We start from the raw sequence: 17890 nt of genomic DNA, 5'->3' as shown, positions 1-17890 counted from the left end.
ATTTGTTGTGTTTCTTACATTCCACATATGAGTGAAATCATATGGTATTTGTCTTTCTTTGACTTCTTTCACTTAGCATTATACTCTCTAGCTCCATCCATGTTGTTGCAAATGGCAAGATCTCATTCTTTTTTATGGCTGAGTAATATTCCTATATATGTGTGTGTGTGTGTGTGTGTGTATGTATCTCACATCTTCTTTATCCATTCATCTTTCGATGGATACTTGGGCTGCTTCCATAATTTGGCTATTGTAGATAATGCTGCTATAAACATCGGGGTGCATGTGTCCCTTTGAACTCGTGGTTTTGTATTTTTTAGGTAAATACCCACTAGTGCAGTTACTGGATCTTTTTTTTTTAATTTTTTTTTTAAGATTTTATTTTATTTATTTATTTGAGAGAGAGAGAGAGCATGAGAGGGGGAGAGTCAGAGGGAGAAGCAGACCCCCTGCTGAGCAGGGAGCCCGATGTGGGACTTGATCCTGGGACTCCAGGATCATGACCTGAGCCGAAGGCAGTCGCTTAACCAACTGCACCCACAGGCGCCCGCAGTTACTGGATCTTAAGGTAGGTCTATTTTTAACTTTTTGAGGAACCTCCATACGGTTTTCCACGGTGGCCGCACCAGTTAGCCTTCCTACCAACAGTGAGGGTTCCCATTTCTCCACATCCGCGCCAACACTTGTGTCTTCTATTGTTGATTTTAGCCATTCTGACAGGTGTGAGGCGATAACTCATAGTTTTGATTTGCATTTCCCTGATGGTAAGTGATGTCAAGCATCTTTTCATGTTTGTGCTGGCCAGAGGATGAAACCTTTTAAAAGGACTTAAAAAAGGAGGAGCCTGAGGGAGAGGCCATGGGGGTAGCAGGTGTTAGCTCCTGGTGGGTGTTTCGCTGAAGACCCCTGCGGCACTCTGGCACACTGCCTAATCTGCCCACGTTCTTCACCCCTCCCTCCCCAGTCACGCAGCCTCGCCAGGCTGGCTTTAGGTGGTGCAAGGGGCCCGCTGCCACTCTCCCTGCTCCCTGGCTCCTTCCTCTGCTGCTGGGAGCTGGCAGCAGCTGGAGAAAGGAACGGTGCCTGGGGCGTGAAGGGGGAAGGAGGCGGTGGGGAAGGGGATCCGGCCGCCATGGACAGCTAGATGTTCACCAAGGAGCTGCACCAGTGGGTCAAGCAGCTGAACGATTATAAACAGCTTAACGAGAACCAAGTGCAGTGAGGTGCAAAAAGGCTAAGGAAATTTTAACAAAAGAATCAAAAGTGCAAGAGGTTCGTTGTCCTGTTACCCTGTGTGGAGATGTGCATGGTCAGTTCCATGATCTGATGGAATTCTTTAGAACTGGTGGAAAATCACCAAGTACAAACTATCTATTCACAGGTGCCTATGTAGATAAGCTATACCCCGTGGAGAGTGTGACTCTTCTTGTCGTCTTAAAGGTGTGTTACCTAGAATACATTACAATATTGAGAGGAAACCATGAAAGCCAACAAGTTACCCAAGCATATGGCTTTTATGATCAAAGTCTACGAAAGTATGGAAATGCCAAAGTGTGGAAATATTTTACAGATCTATTTGATTATCTTCCACTTACAGCTTTAGTAGATGGACCGATATTCGACCTCCATGGTGGCCTCTCTCCATTCCTAGTTACACTGGATCATATAAGCGCCTTGAATCATTTACAAGAAGTTCCACAGGAGGGCCCATGGTGTGATCTGTAGTGGTCAGATCCAGATGATCGCAGTCAGTGGAATATTTCACCACCTAGTGCTGGCTATACATTTGGACAAGACATTTCTGAAACATGTAACCATGCCAGTGGTCTCAGCCTGGTTTCTCGAGCTCACTAACTTGTCATGGAGGAATACAGTTGGTGTCATGATCAGAATGTGGTTACCATTTTTAAAAGTGCACCCAATTACTTACTGTTACTGTTGTGGGAATCAGGGTGCTATCATGGAATATTAGATGACACTTTAAAATACTCCTTCCCTCAGTTTGACCCAGCACCTTGTGGTGGAGAGCCTCATATTACCTGGTGCAGACTACTTCCTGTAAATTCCTCCTGGGAAAAACATGCCTTTGTATATGGAAATATACCCAGCTTTTTAAAGTGCATATATATATATATATATATATATATATATATATATGTGTATATATATATGTATTTAAAAACAAAACCAAAAAAGCAACAGTAATCTATGTATTTCTTTAACAAGCGGGGATCTGTCTTGCATTAAACCATATCGTGGACTAAAATGGGCCATAATAATGATAAGCATTTAGCACAATTTGAGACTGAAATTTAGTACAATACTGTGTTCTAGATTGGTCAGCCTTTTTTTTTTTTAAAGACTTTATTTATTTATTTGACAGAGAGAGACACAGTAAGAGAGGGAACACAGCAGAGGGAGTGGGAGAGGGAGAAGTAGGCTTCTCATAGAGCAGGGAGCCCGATGTAGGGCTCGATCCCAGGACCCTGGGACCATGACCTGAGCCGAAGGCAGATGCTTAACGACTGAGCCACCCAGGCACCCTAGATGGGTCAGTCTTAATGGTTTGCCTGCTGTATTTGTAGTAACCATTTTCCTCTGGACTGTTAAAAAAAAGTCACTAACTCCTTCATCTCGTTTTGCATTTATTTGGGAAATTAGTGTTTAACTGGCATGGATTGATAGAGTTGGAGTTTTATTCTTAAGAAAAATTCACAAACTAACTTCCACTTAATCCCTTATCCTTCATTTTATTGAAATGTATAGTTAAATTAACTGAAGAAAAGATTCTGGGGAGTATGTTGTTACAACATGTAAAAAGGTTTCCCTTCATTTAAACCAAATTACTGTTTTATGTTGGTCTGCATATTTCTGTATATTTGTCATGACAGTGCTTGTTTCCTATTTGGTGTACTGAGCAAATCAACTTTCCATTTTAAACAAAAACAAAAATAAACAAGAAGTCCTAGAAGCCAGAGGCCAGAGCTGCAGTGTGTGGAGGAATGAAAGAATACTTACCTCATTCCCAAGTATACATTTTTTTTTTAAGGAGACTTTTTTATATAATCTTTATTTATTTATTTATTTATGATTTTTTAAAGATTTTTTTTATATATTTGTCAGAGAGAGAGAGTGAGAGAGCGCACAAGCAGGGAGAGCGGCAGAGGAAGAAGCAGACTCCCCACTGAGCAGGGAGCCCGATGTGGGGCTCGATCCCAAGACCCTGGGATCATGACCTGAGCTGAAGGCAACTGTGTAACCAACTGAGCCACCCAGGTATCCCAAGTCTACATTTTTTTTTTTTTAAAGTAAACTCCATCCAATGTGAGGTTTGAACTCACAACCCGGAGATCAAGAGTTGCATACTCTACTGGCTAAGCCAGCCAGGAGCCCCAAATATTTACTTTCTTTTTTTTAAGTAGCCCTTCATTCCCAATTCTAAATGAATAAATGAGTGTTAAGAGCAGCACTTGATGGGATGTGGTTCCAGAAAGAATGGGCTCTTCACTCTTTCAGATCTTTTTATTTTATTCACAATTAACAAATGAGATGAGAGGATTGTTGATGTGGCTGAGACAGGGATGTCAGATCTCACCTCACCTCGTTGGGTAGCACGCACCAGTGGAAAATTTTCAACTGTTACCTTCTTTTGGATAATAGACTGTCAAAGAGAGGTCAACTGAATAAAACAAAACAAAAAAAACAGGGAATGCTTCCTTCATTTGCTACAAATTTCCTTTAAACAGAGGAGACTACCTCTGTTTTGGTCTTTCTCCACCTAGGGTATTGAAAATAGTGTTCAGTTTACAAAGATTCTGGATATGCTAAGCTTTTCCATGAAATGCTGTGTGAAAAAATGCTCTACAGGTCCTCAGTTAAATGTTAGTCATCCCCCACGTCCCACTCCCAGTAAGTTTCTAGACAAATCAGGCCTGGTGTTCCATCCCAAGGAGTTAATGTTCTTCCTGTTTAGAAATTAGATTAGGCCTTCTTGTCTGGGCCAGATGCATCCGTGTCTCCCAAGCAGAAGCTGTATGCTCCCCGCATTGCTTGACCTTTCTAATATGCGTCAGCATTCATCCCCGCTGGGCTTGCTCATCTTGCCCTATGTCTGCTACAGAATAATCACTTTGGAAGCTGTAGGGCCGGCCTCCTGCTTCCGGACTGCACCCAGACCAGGAGGGGCGTGGAGAAGGTCACAGGTGCAGTCATATGTGAGTAGCCCACTGGCAAATGCCCACACAAAGCATGGTAGGCTCTGGGTGAAAAGATTTTAAGCACTTATTCTAGCCTAACTGAGTCAAGGCTAAGCCAGTGTCAGAGGGAGAGGGAAGGTGGAGGAGAAAGACCAAATGGCTGCCCATAGGACCACTGACTAAAAATCAGTGTCAGCTGAACAGATGGCATTCTTGTGTCATGAGGGACGGGAGTTTTCTGTTGCAGGATTATTTGATAGCATCGTGGTGAGAAACTCATAGGTGTCTGGGCCCATCAGCCATGAACCTCCCAGCTCTCTCCTCCTTCAGGTGGGCCTCCTGACTCGTGAGAGCTGAAACCATCTACACCCACACAGCTGCTCTCGGCATTACCATGACTGCCTGTTCCACTGTCTTCATCAACGTAAGGTGACTATTTCAGGAAACTGGCCCAGAAGATAAAAGTTGAAATAACTTGAAATAGCAGAAAATGGGCGCCTGGGTGGCTCAGATGGTTAAGCGTCTGCCTTCGGCTCAGGTCATGATCCCAGCGTCCTGGGATCGAGTCCCGCATCGGGCTCCCTGCTCCTTGGGAGCCTGCTTCTCCCTCTGCCTCTGCCTCTCTCTCTGTCTCTCATGAATAAATAAATAAAATCTTAAAAAAAAAAAAAAAAGAAATAGCAGAAAATACCAAATGACAAACTTAATCCCCAAGACTTTTTGAACCCCTTGCCTTAAAGATGCTCCCCTTGCTGTGGGCACCAATCTGAAACTATTATAGTGTGATCCTTAACCAAATCCTAATCAAATCCTTGATTAAAAAATTGCTGAACTTCCTTAACTCCGAAACCTCCTAGGACTCCCACTTTGCTCTTCCCTCTCTAAGATGCTAGGAAGACTGAGTCTTACCGAGAGGGGGAACTCAGCAATGTCTTAACATGTTGTTCGGGTGGTACTTTGGGGAAGGCAGCATGTAACAGTCTCATCTGTCATCTCAGCCTCTCCCCAAGTTCTGGAACTCATTGTGACTTTGGACAAAGGGGATTTGGGTTAGAGGGATTCTGGTCCAGGAGGACAAAGACCTTGGTCTTATGTTCAACATATATGGTCCTAGGTGATCCAGCCTGGGCCTACATATTAATTCAACTTATTGTTGTCTACTCTTTGTCAGGTCAGAAGCTAGGCAATGGGAATTAAAAGCTGAAGAAATATGAAGTCTCCCTGCTTACCCTCAGTCCATAGCTTAATAGGGAAGAGTTATTTTTATTATTTTTTTAAAAGATTTTATTTATTTATTTGAGAGAGAGAATGAGATAGAGAACATGAGAGGGGGGAGGGTCAGAGAGAGAGGCAGACTCCCTGCTGAGCAGGGGGCCCGACGTGGGACTCGATCCCAGGACCCCAGGATCATGACCTGAGCCGAAGGCAGTCGCTTAACCATCTGAGCCACCCAGGTGCCCGGGAAAAGAGATTTAAATGGATAAAATGGTGTGTGTGATGACATTATGTGGAATAGTGCTTCTGAAACAATTTGTGGTTAGGAATCATCCCCCCCCCCCCCCCCCCCCGCCCAGTCAATGGTAAAACAAAGAAATGAACCATACTTTAAAGAAAGCCCTGGCTAAAATGTGCCAAGAGACGGTCCTGACTTGGGAAAAGGCACTTCCTATTGCCCTCCTCTGTGGAACGGTGGCCTCTAGAAGCAGGGCTCAAATGGAGCCCTTATGAAATTACACATGGGAAACCCATTCAGACTTGAGTAGGGGCTATTTGCCCCTACTTAGAACATGCAAATGGAATTAAATAGTATGTGCAGCAGCTGAATCAAATTTTGACATCTGTTCATGAATTTGCCTTTTCTTTTTTTTTTTCTAAAGATTTTTTTATTTCTTTATTTGAGAGAGAGACACAGCGAGAGAGGGAACACAAGCAGGGGGAGTGGGAGAGGGAGAAGCAGGCTTCCCGCCAAGCAGGGAGCCCGATGTGGGGCTCGATCCCAGGACCCTGGGATCATGACCCGAGCCGAAGGCAGATGCTTAACAACTGAGCCACCCAGGCGCCCCGAATTTGCCTTTTCTAAGAACAAGCCATTTCCTGAGGAGCCACTGCACCCTTTTCAGCCAGAGACTGGGTCCTACTAAAGGCTTGGAAGAACCAAGGACCAGAAGATGGGTTAACTGAAAAATGGGCAGGTCCTTACAATATGCTTCTAACTACTCCTACTTCTCCAAAACGTGCAGGCGTCCAGCCATGGATTCATCACACCCACATTAAGAAGGCACCTGCAGATAATGACTCTTGGCAGGACTCAACAACCGTCTGAGTGGATGACAACTCCCACAGGAGATCTTTTTTTTTATTTAAATTCAATTAACATATAGTATATTATTAGTTTCAGAGGTAGCGTTAACTGATTCATCAGTTGCATATAACACCTAGTGCTCATTACGTCACGTGCCCCCCTTAATGCCCATCACCCAGTGACCCCATCCCCACTATAGGAGATCTTAAGTTATCTCTTTGCTGTCCATCTCAGGAGGAACTCAAGAAACAGAGTTCTCCTACCCTGTCAAAGTCTTCCAACATTCCTACCTCATCCCCAGTCAGCAGGAAGTAGTTTGCAGAAGAAATGACCGTCCTCCCTTCTCCTTCCATTGAAATGGAATGGTGACTTGACAGTGGGGATTTGGAGGACCCGCGCAGTCATTTCCCTGACTGGCTCCATTTGCCTTCAATCTGTTCCTCTTCATCGCTTTGTTTTTCCCTCCAGTTTATTTGTTCACTCCAGGAAGGGACCCAACAGGCAAAACGTCCTGTGATGGGCACCGAAACTACCCCCCAAGTAATAACAACTACTGTGATGCCAACAAGACTCCCCGTGATTGGGGCACCCGGGTGGCTCAGTCGGTTAAGCGGCTGCCTTTGGCTCAGGTCATGATCCCAGGGTCCTGGGATCAAGCCCCGCATCGGGCTCCCTGCTCATTGGAGAGCCTGCTTCTCCCTCTCCCCCTGGCTCACGTTCTCTCACGCTCACGGTCTCTCTCTCACATGAATAAATAAAATCGTAAAAAAAAGACTCCCCGTGATTGACTCCACTCCAGTGATCAACCTGACCTTTGCTGTTTACCACCAATCCTTGTTTCACGTTTTCCCTATATAAAGTTAGAAGTAGGGCGCCTGGGTGGCTCAGTCGTTGAGCGTCTGCCTTCGGCTCAGGTCATGATCCCAGGGTCCTGGGATCGAGTCCCACATTGGGCTCCCTGCTCGGCAGGGAGCCTGCTTCTCCCTCTCCCACTCCCCCTGCTTGTGTTCCCGCTCTCGCTGTGTCTCTCTCTGTCAAAAAAATAAATAAAATCTTTAAAAAAATAAAAATAAAAAAAATAAAATAAAATAAAGTTAGAAGTATTCTCAGCACCTTGAAGACAGTTCTTGGGACGTTAGTCCGCTCTCTTCCCAGTGTTGGCCTCACTGAAATAAACTCCTTTCTTGTTGCACCACCACTTGTCTCTTTGCCTTTGGATTGTGGCCAGACTCTGTCCTTTGGGGCCTCCAGAGCCAGGGGCTCTCATGCCTTGGTCGCTGGAAACAATGTAATAAGTAAAATGTTTCTCTGAGTTCTGAGAGCTGCTCTAGCAAATTAATTGAACCCAAGGAGGGGGCCATTGGAACCTCTAGCCTATAGCCAGTGGGTAGGAAGCACAGGTGGCATGAGAAGTGGGGAGGGGGCAGTCTTGGGGGACTGAGACCTTAACCTGTAGAGTCTGATGTTTTCTCCGGGGACATGGTGTCAGCGTTGAGCTGAATGGGAGGACACCCACCTGGCATCCAAGAATTGCTTGGATGTGGTTGGAAACCACCCTCACACACATGAGAATTGGTGTTTAGAACCTCAGTCCTCCCCAGAGCCGGGCCCGCCTCTCTGAGCCAATAAAGGATGGAAGACACAGTGTGAGCCCTCTCTGCAGGCGGCTAGAACAGAGACAGAGTCTGAGCTTTGTCTCAGTCCTGCTGTGGATCTGACCACTGGGGTAGTAGAGAAGGAGATCTAGTTTCTTCCTGTAGTTCTCCCTTCTCGAGAAGAATGGAAATTTCCTCACTTCTAAGGCAACAAAAGGATTAGAGAATGTCTCTCCTATCCTCCACTGAACAAGGGAATGGTTCTGTTTGTTTCAGAGCAAAGGCCCCAGAGCTGTTACCAGGCCTTCCCTGAGGACGGAAGCAGGATGGGGTACAGGATGTGGAAGTGGGGTAGAGAGGGGAGCAGGTGGGACCCCCCCTCTTCCCCCACTCCCACCCCGGGGACACCAGCCGGCTACCTCTGGTCCAGACCCATCTCTCTCCAGGATGAGGGCGGGTGAAGGAATAGATTTGGAACTGTAAGGAATTACCTATTAAAGGACAGTTCAGTCAATGTGGGGTTCAGTCCATCTGCACCCTGCACAGAAGGCTGCTTTCTTCCCCAGAAATGCTGAGTACATGGGAGTGCTGACCCCTGAGCTGTTCTAGTCCCAAACACTCTGCCTATTTGTCTCCTCTGTCCTGGGGCCACCCAGTAGGCCCTGCGGGTCAGCCACTGACTAAACGCTGGCTCCCTGAAGCAGCTTTGTTTCCTCAGCAGTGTCTACCCCCTGCTGCTGGGCGCCCCTCCCCAGCCTGGGTCACTGGCAAGGAAGCTAAAAGAGCTCCAGATATATGGCAGGTCGTGCTGTGTCGTCACAGAGCCAGAACTCCTGGCTTGAAATCCCAGACCTGCTGTGGACTAGCTGTGTGGCCTTGGATGAGGTTTTTTTTTTTTTTAAGGATTTATTTATTTGAGAGAGAGAGTGCGTGGGCTCATGGGCATGCCCAAGCATGGGGGGGAGGGGCAGAAGGGGAGACAGAGAGAATTTCCAGCAGACTCCCCACTAAGCATGGAGCCCAACACAGGGCTCGATCCCAGGACCCTGAGATCATAACCTGAGCCAAAATCAAGGTCAGCCCTCAACCGAATGAGCCACCCAGGCACCCCTGGATGAGTTATTTAACCTCTCTGTGCTTTAGTTTCTGCATATGTACAACAGGAATAATATTAATACCTACTTAGGATTATTGTGAAGAATAAATGATTTCATATAACACCCATTAGACTGATGCCTGGGTAGTTCTAAGTCATTTGTGAAGGCAAGTTGCTATTTTTATGAGGCCAAGTCTCGGAGAAAAGGATCAAGTGGCTGGGGGGAGGGCGGAGTATGCTACCGTATATCGAGTTCTGCCATGGGGGCCAAGTGCTATGCAGATACTTTATCCAGTTAACCACTTACAAGAACAGAGGAGAAACAATGATTGCCCAGTTTACAGATTAAGAGCCTGAGTGGCCAAGTGGTCCTGATGGGATTCAACACCCAAGATAGCTCAGACACCAAGCTACAGAGGCCAGAGAGGAGATGGGGTAAAGAAAACCAGTTGGGTAGTCATGGCATTGACATGCGTATCTACTGGGGTCTTTGGGAAGGGGCAGGGGTTGCTCTGGTGAAGCCAGGAAATCTGACTTCAATCTTTCTAGCTGACGAGTCACTTTTACTCCTCAAACCACAGGGCTGAACTTGGCCACTAGTAGCTTCTGAGATCTACAAGTTATAACCAGACACCCGGGAGACTGAATCTCCTAAATCTCAGCTCCAAAATTCCTGGAAGTCCTGATTAGCCCGGGTAGTATCTAGTGTCCATCTTTCAATGGCCAAGGGCCAGGTTTTCCTGTCGGAGTGTAGCAGGTCCCGCCGCAGTTCTGTGGATGCCCGATGGGGTGGGGAGGGGAGGGTCCTGGGAAAGGAGGGCCTGTCCGGCAGTCCGTAGGTGTGTATCTGATGGGCGTAACCTTCTCCTTGTCCTCCATCTTTTCTCAGCCCATAGCTCCTGGTGCCTCATACTTTCAACCTGTCTTGACTTCTGTGCATGCAGATTCTCTCTCCTTATGCCTCATTCCACCTCATGGCCTCTCTCCATTCTTACTCTCTAACCATAACCCACTGCTCTTGCCTGAAACTCGGCATGTTTCTTTATTCAGATTTCTCAGAAAATTCACTAGTCCTATGCACATTTCCATGGCAGGCCAGTTCATATGTACTGTCTTGCTTAAGGACTAGCCACCTTGTGATACAGACTTTGTATTTAGGAATCTGCTAGGGTGACACAAGGCCTCACCTTCTACAAGGCTGTGTGGGCCAGATGATTTCTCTGTGGGCATGGGACCGGGGCTTGTACCGTGAAGAGATATACATTATGTCTAGCCATTGAAAGGATGCCCCTTCCAAAAGCCTTCCCAAGCTTTTCCCTCCTGAAATCCACTACCCATCACATTAGACCCTTGAGCCTGTCATGGGATGCTGAGTGCACTTGTCCAGTTCCTACTGCAACAGAGATCCAGATGTACAATGGCTTAAACAAGTAAAAGGATTGTTTCATGCTCACATATAAATGGGGACTAAATAGTCCAGATCAGATCTGATGACTTTACAGTGTTGGGGGTCTAAGCTCTTTCTGACTTGCTATTCTATGATCCATAGGGCATTGGCCTCATCTTTATGGATCAAGATGAATCACTACCACAGTCCTGCCAGCAGGAAGGGGGGAATGCATTTCCCTTCCCTGTAAATGCAGGAGCTGGAGTGTGTGCACATCACTTCGCTCACCTCATTAGCTGGAACCTAGTTCTCTGACCACATCAAGCTGCAGGGGAGGCTGGGAGATAGAGTATTCTGGGTGGTGGTATGTCCAGCTACAAGTTGAGGATTTATTACTAAGGAAGAAGGGAAGAGTAGACATTGGACAATGGCACCACCATTTTCCTGTCGTTCATTTTTGACCCCTGTCCACCATCCAGTTGGTCATGACATCCTGGCACATCCCCACTCCTGATGCCTTTCCCATAGGGCCTGATTCTTCCCACTGATGCCGTCATGGACTGGGCCTTCACAGCTTCATACCCAGTGTCTACCGAGAACCATCTAACTGATCTTCTAGCCTCCAGTCTCTCTCCAGCCCCACCCCGGGATCATTCTTGAGTGCACATCTGATCACTCTGCTCCCCACTGCCTGTAGCAGAGAGATTTTAACTGCCGATTTCTGAATCCCTGAACTGACATGCACATTTTGCACATGTGTGCATTTTTCTGAAGAGAGCTTCAGGTTCTCAAAGTTCTGGGATTCCTCCTCAAGCTACAGGCTCAAGTTGAAATATCTAATCTCAAGCATACAAGTGAGATGTGTCTATAGACCTTTTCAAATCTCCTCCTGTCTGGGCACCTCCACAATGTGACCCAAACTGAAGTGATTCTAGAATTCGCTCCACTGCGCGGACAGCCCATGCTCTTTCTGTGCCACATCTTTATGGCCGCTGTTCTGTCCAGTGTGCCCAGGCAAACTCCTACACCCCTGTATGGCTTAGCAGAAAAGCCCCATCCTCCGCAAGGCTTCCCTGACTCACTCTGCAGCGGTGGTCTCCACAGCACGATTCAGACGCCCATTACTCATCCTACGGCACAGCCTGTGTCCATCTCCACCACCAAACCACTAACTCTGGAGCCTAGCACCTACAATAGGTAGGCCACAGATGTTTGCTGAGCAATTGTCACCCGTGCCCCCAAAACTGAAGTGCTGTTTCTAGAATGTGGATCTGAGTGGCATGTCCAGCTTCCCTAGTTCCTTCAAGTTCAAATTTGTTACGGTGGCTTTTTCTCTGGCCTCCTCTTGCTATTCTTTGTTTTTTTTTCTACTCCAGGAACACTGAAGTACTTTTAATGCTCCAATTCCGTGTTCTCTCTTGCCTTGAGGCTTTCTGCATGCTTCTTCTTCAGCTCCTCTTGGCATGGCTATACCTCCCCATCCTTCAGATAGCTTCACTACTCCGGGAAGCCTTCTTGGACCCCCTCCCCACCCTCAGACTAGGCTGAGGGGCCCGTCCACCTGTCCTCATAGCACCTCATACTTTCCCAGTTTCAACATGCATCATCTTGCACCAGAATGATGGGTTTGTCTTTCTTTGCTACAAAACTGAGTTCTGTGTCTAACTTGCCCACCAGTATGTCCCCAGCCCCAAACACAGTACTTGGATGACAGCAGATCCCTGAGAAATCTGTGTTTGATGAGGGTTGACAATTTTTTGGTTGTTAGTCTGTTTTTCAACAGCTTGCCATTGCCTTTGGAACAAAGACTCTTTAGGCTCTTTATCATCTGTCCTCGTGTATAGTAAGTCTCATCTCTTCTGAATCCACACTTTGATCCCAGCATCTAGCTCAGACTCTACACAGAAGTCCTACTGAACCGAGTGAAGGTCCCCAAATGCCTGCTGTCCTCCATCGTTCAGCCTTGGCAATCCTGCTTTCTACCTGGCACGCTCTTGCCTCTCCTCACCTCTCCCTTCTCTTGCTTTTTTGGCAAACATCCACTAATCTTTAAATTTTCAGTTCAGATACCTCTTCCTTGAGGAAGCCTTCCTTGGATTCCCAAGACCAGCTCTGGTACCCCTTATTGGTACCCCTGTAGCATTCTGGGCTTCCTTCTCACCATTCCGTTTTCCTAAGTAGATGGCCAAGTGGAAGCCTGAACCATGATATCTCTAATGTGAGCCCAATGCCTGCACACAGTGGGCACTCTAGAAATATCTGTGGAAGGAGCGCCGGGGTGGCCGTGTCAGTTAAGTGTCCGACTCTTGATTTCAGGTTGTGATCTCAACATTTTGAGATCAAGCCTGGAGTCAGGCTCTGTGCTGTGCGTGGAGCCTGCTTAAGATACTCTCTCTCTCTGTCCCTCTGTCCTTCCCCCACTAAAAGAAAAAAAAAAAAAAAGAAATATTTGTGGAATGAATTATATTGCCTGGTCTTATTCCTTACTATCGGCACAAGTGTCCTGTCTTCCGAAAACAGTTTGTACGCCCCACGAAGGCAGTGAGGGAAGTTAAGATATCTGCGGGCCTCTCTCCAACCCTAAGCTTAATACCTGTCCCCAGTGAGCCTGATTTATGTTGCTTGGTGGTTGTGCTGCCAGGCACTTGACAAATGTATTAATCAGTGGAGCCTTGGCTTAATGTTTTGGTAAGCCTGGGTTTGGGATCATGGTAACCTTAGACATGATTTTTCTAGGGGTGACTAAAACCACTGCCAGTGTATCCATCTTTTTGAAACAATGTTTTTGTTTCCTTTGGGCAAATACCCAGTAGTGGAATTACTGGATCATATAGTATTTCTATTTTTAATTTTTTTCCAGAGTGGCTGCACTGATTTACATTCCTACCAACAGAGCCTGAGGGTTCCCTCTTCTCTTCATCTTTGTCAACACTTGTCTTTTTGATACTAGCCATGCTGTTTGGTGTGAGTTGGTATCTCATTGTGGCTTTGACTTGCATTTCCCTGACGATGAGTGATGTTAAGAAGGGATGGGCAGGGGCGCCTGGGTGGCTCAGTCGTTAAGTGTCTGCCTTCGGCTCAGGTCGTGATCCCAGAGTCCTGGGATCGAGCCCCACATTTGGCTCCATGCTCCGCGGGAAGCCTGCTTCGCCCTCCCCCACCCCCCTTGCTTGTGTTCCCTCTCTCGCTGTGTCTCTCTCTGTCAAATAAATAAATAAAATCTTAAAAAAAAAAAAAAAAAGAAGGGATGGGCAAGGGGCGCCTGGGTGGCCCAGTCGTTAAGCATCTGCCTTTGGCTCAGGTCATGATCCCAGGACATGATCCCTGGGAAGCCTGCTTCTCCCTCTCCTGCTCCCCCTGCTTGTGTTCCCTCTCTGTCAAATAAATAAATAAAACCTTGGAAAAAAAGGGAGGGGCAAATCAGATGAAGGGAATTAAGAGGTATAAACTTATAGTGATAAAATAAATAAGTCAGGGAGATAGAAATTACAGCATAGGGAATATGGTCAGTAATATTGTAATGTCGTATGGTAACAAATGGTGACTACACTTACTATGGTGAACATCGAGTAATGTATAGAATTAATATACTGTATGCCTGAAACTAATAGAACATTGTATGTCAGTCATACTTGAGTAACAAAAAAATATTAAAGTTGAGAGGCCCCTGGGTGGCTCATTCCATTAAGCATCTGATTCTTGGTTTCGGCTCAGGTCATGATTTTGGGGTCCTGGGGTCGAGCCCTGTGTTGGGCTCTGCATTCAACATGGAGTCTACTGGTCCTTCTCCCTCTGTTCCCTCTCCCCACCATCCCTCTCTCAAATAAATAAATAAATAAAATCTTAAAAAAATTATAAAGTTGAAATGACTAAAATAAGTAAATACATAAATAAAAGCCAGCACAAGGAACAGTGTCAGGCACCTGGCTGGTGTCAGTAGATGTTTGTTGAATGAATACTGGAGAGACAGTAACAGGGTGACAGGCTATGCTTGTTCAGTCTCACCATGTTCTGGGCTCAGACATTCCAACAGAATGGAATAGTTATAAGGAGGGAGATCATGTGTTCACATTCCAAAGTCAAGATGAAAAGAAACATACTAAAAATCTGAGAAAGGATGGACAAAGCCTTTTGATAGTGACTCAGTGGCCTCAAACCCTAGGCAAACCAGTTTGTCTTCTCTGGTAAATAAGCTGTTTTTGAGGGGTGCCTGGGTGGCTCAGCCGTTAAGCGTCTGCCTTCGGCTCAGGTCATGATCCCAGGGTCCTGGGATGGAGCCCCGCATCGGGCTCCCTGCTCATTGGGAAGCCTGCTTCTCCCTCTCCCTCTGACACTCCCCCTGCTTGTGTTCCCTCTCTCGCTGTGTCTTTCTGTCAAATAAATAAATAAAATCTTAAAAAAAAATAAGCTGTTTTGATAGCTGGACTCAAGATCATTAAAAGATAATTGACCCAAATGAAAGTGGCCATCCTAACATGAGATACAAAAATAGACTCTAAATTGGCAACATAGGACACAGACCCCCTACAGCTGTCTGCAGAACTTTGATACAAATAAGATCTCAATGCAAATTCCAAGAATGCACAAATAAGACCCACAATGCAAATTCCAACAACTTCGAGACAAAAGATTGAGAGGCAGCATTTTAATATAAACAGTCAGGCCAGGCCAGAGCCTTGCTATTCCAAGTGTGGTGTGGCCCAGGAGCATCAGCATCCCCTGAGAACTGGTTAGAATCTCAGGTGCCTTCCTGTCAGACCTACTACATTCTAACGAGATCTACAGGTGATTGTATGCATATCAAAGTTTGAGAAGCGCTGGGCTAGAACATTTTTTAAAGTGGGTTTTTGCTCTTAAAGTGTGCCTTGAGGTCAAAATAAACCCACTTAAAATATTTTTAGCTCATTATTCGCTCCATTCTCTCTACCTCTGAGCAACACTGTCACATGTCAGTGTCCTGCTCTGGGACTTTGAATCTCTCATGAATCCCAGCAGCGTACAGAAGTTTGCTGCGCCATTTCTGTAGTCCTTATGGGTTACAAACTGGATTCCAAAACTTCCGTTCAGCTGTTCCTTGTACAACACCCCTAGGAGGTAAGTTGTATAATGATTTCCTTTCTTAGAGATGATGAAACCAGGGCCCAAGGAGATTTTGTGACTCACCCAAGGGGCACCAAGCAAATTGGCTATAAGTCAAAATGAGAACTCAAGCTTTTGAGGTTCTAGTGCAAGGCTCACCAAACTTTGATGTCTTTCTTTTTATATAAGGAGGATTTTTTTGCATAAGAGACTTTAAGAACAAATTAATAGATAACATTGTGTGAGTTACTGAATAGAAGCCATGCACACGTGGGCCCCTGGGATTATGGAAGTTTAAGAAAGAACTATCCAGCAGAGAGAGCAGTCAGGCGAGGGGGACCCTGCCCTGCGCAGCCCCCACACTCCTGCCATAGCCCAGGTTGACAGGTTCTGCAACCAGGAGCCCCAGAAGCCTCCAAGGCTCTTGGGGGCTCAGAGTTCACACAAGGGCTCTGTGGGGAAAGGAGCCAGGATTCCCATGAGGCCATGGATATGACTGCAGAGGAAATGTGGTGGCTTCTGGATGACAGCAACCTTTCCCCAGTAGGATGCTCGCTCCTACTGGTTTCTTTCATAGATTCAGAAGAGCTGATGTAACTGGACTCTGCCCAAATACACGTGGTGTGCTTTACTTGATTGGAGTTCCTAATTAATTCCAATTTCCCTGGCACAAACTGGAGCCACTTAATGACTCAGAAATGGTCAAGACTCTGTATCTGGTATTGATACCCATAGGCTCTTCCTACTTTGCCCGAATTTAGGATTTCTCTGTCAACCTGAGCTAAACAAACCCGCTTAAAGTATGTGGTTTGTTCAGTTTCAGCTGTCTATGTGGTGATTCTCTGAGGGTCCTCTAGATAATGATTGCCAGGGTGGCTGCTTAAATCCACCTCCTCCCACCCCCCCACCTCTGCCCAATCCTCTCCAGACATGCATATTCAATGGGACATATTCATGTAACTGATTACAAAACAAAAAGGTGGTGCACTTTAAAATTCCATGTAAAAAGTATTGCTTGGCTAATGTGCTCCTGCCTATGCGCTTGCTACACAGTGCGACAAAGAATAGAGTCATGAGGAATTCAAGGCTGAAGATGTTTGGGATTTTTTTAGACAACACGGGTGCACCCTGCACCTTATACCCTGCTCTGCAGCCTGCGTAGTTTTGGGGCTTGACCTAAGGCAAAAACTACAAAGCGTTCTAATGAGCAGAATTATATAACAGGAATGTATGTGCATATTTGACATAGTTTCTTCTCTTGAATGGTGGCCCTCTGGCTGTGACCCATGCCCTCTCCAAGGGCTAAGGAGTCCAGAGAAGGAGTCTTTTGTTTCCAGCTGCCAGTTCTTCCTTAGCCCCTAGGGCCCCAGGGACCTGCCCTGCTCTGCGTGGGCCTGCAGAAGCCCTGCAATTTCCACATGGGCGGGTGATTTCAGAACGATGGACAGAGCTGTTCGGCCAGCCTACAGGGAAGAGAGAAAAAGAGAAACAGATTTTAACCTGTCTGCCTCCTGCCCTAGAGAAGGGTGAGTTGGAAGTAGGCATGGGGCATCAAAGTCTATTCCAAGCATCCAGAGACCCTAGGAGAGGGGGAGATTGGAATGGCATGAGGATCATGAAAAATGGGTCGCCTTCCATGGAAACAGCAGTCACTTCTGGGAAATCTGTGCGATGGAAATAAGTGTCACATGGTTGGTTGGTTTTTCCCACATGGTTTTTAATACTTTTTTTTTTAACCGGAAAACAGAGGAAAAAAATAACTCTTCCATTTTTCCATTACCCAGACCTTCATGAAAGTTAGCATTTTGGTGTATTTCCCTCTAGTCTTTTCTCTTGTGCAAATTTGTTGTTGGTTTTTAAAAAGAGGAGTGATAGTACATATCAGTTTTGAACCTGCTTTTATTTTTAACGTATCATGGCGTACTAGAAGATTTTTCCTTGTTCTTGCACAGTCATCATAACATATAATTTTTTCTTATTGGCTGTGTAATATTCCATAACTTACTGAACTCTTTCTCTTCTATTGGAGACTTAGGTTGTTTCCAGGTCTGCACCATCACAGATTTAGTGCAGAAAGCATTTCCCCCTTTCTAGTTATTTCCTAAGGACCAACTCTGAGAAGTGGGTCTACAGCATAGAAGGACATGCACATTTTTACACCTGATGCAGGATGCCACGGTGCTTTTTACATTGTGCGGGGAGCTGCCAGGCCCACTGTCTAAAGAAGAGGTATTC

The 17890-nt window shown here is 46.0% G+C and overlaps 1 protein-coding gene and 1 pseudogene across 1 annotated transcript in view; one reads left to right on the top strand and one right to left on the bottom strand.

The window, feature by feature from the left end:
* The first annotated feature begins 554 nt into the window (after positions 1–554).
* Positions 555–12716, top strand: LOC118018961 (annotated as a pseudogene).
* A 2490-nt stretch (positions 12717–15206) lies between these two features.
* Positions 15207–17890, bottom strand: part of KANK4 (KN motif and ankyrin repeat domains 4) — a 66497-nt gene continuing 63813 nt past the window's right edge. The window contains exon 10 of the mRNA XM_035018400.1: positions 15207–17118. Coding sequence (XP_034874291.1) covers positions 17014–17118 — 105 coding nt within the window. The 3' untranslated portion in view covers positions 15207–17013. The remainder of the gene's footprint in view (positions 17119–17890) is intronic.

The sequence above is a fragment of the Mirounga leonina genome, unplaced genomic scaffold (assembly GCF_011800145.1).
Source record: "Mirounga leonina isolate KUSES-001 unplaced genomic scaffold, KU_Mleo_1.0 Mir_173, whole genome shotgun sequence".
NCBI classification, from domain to species: Eukaryota; Metazoa; Chordata; class Mammalia; order Carnivora; family Phocidae; genus Mirounga; species Mirounga leonina.
Note: the sequence above shows the minus strand (reverse complement) of the source record. Positions and strands in the feature narration are given on the sequence as shown.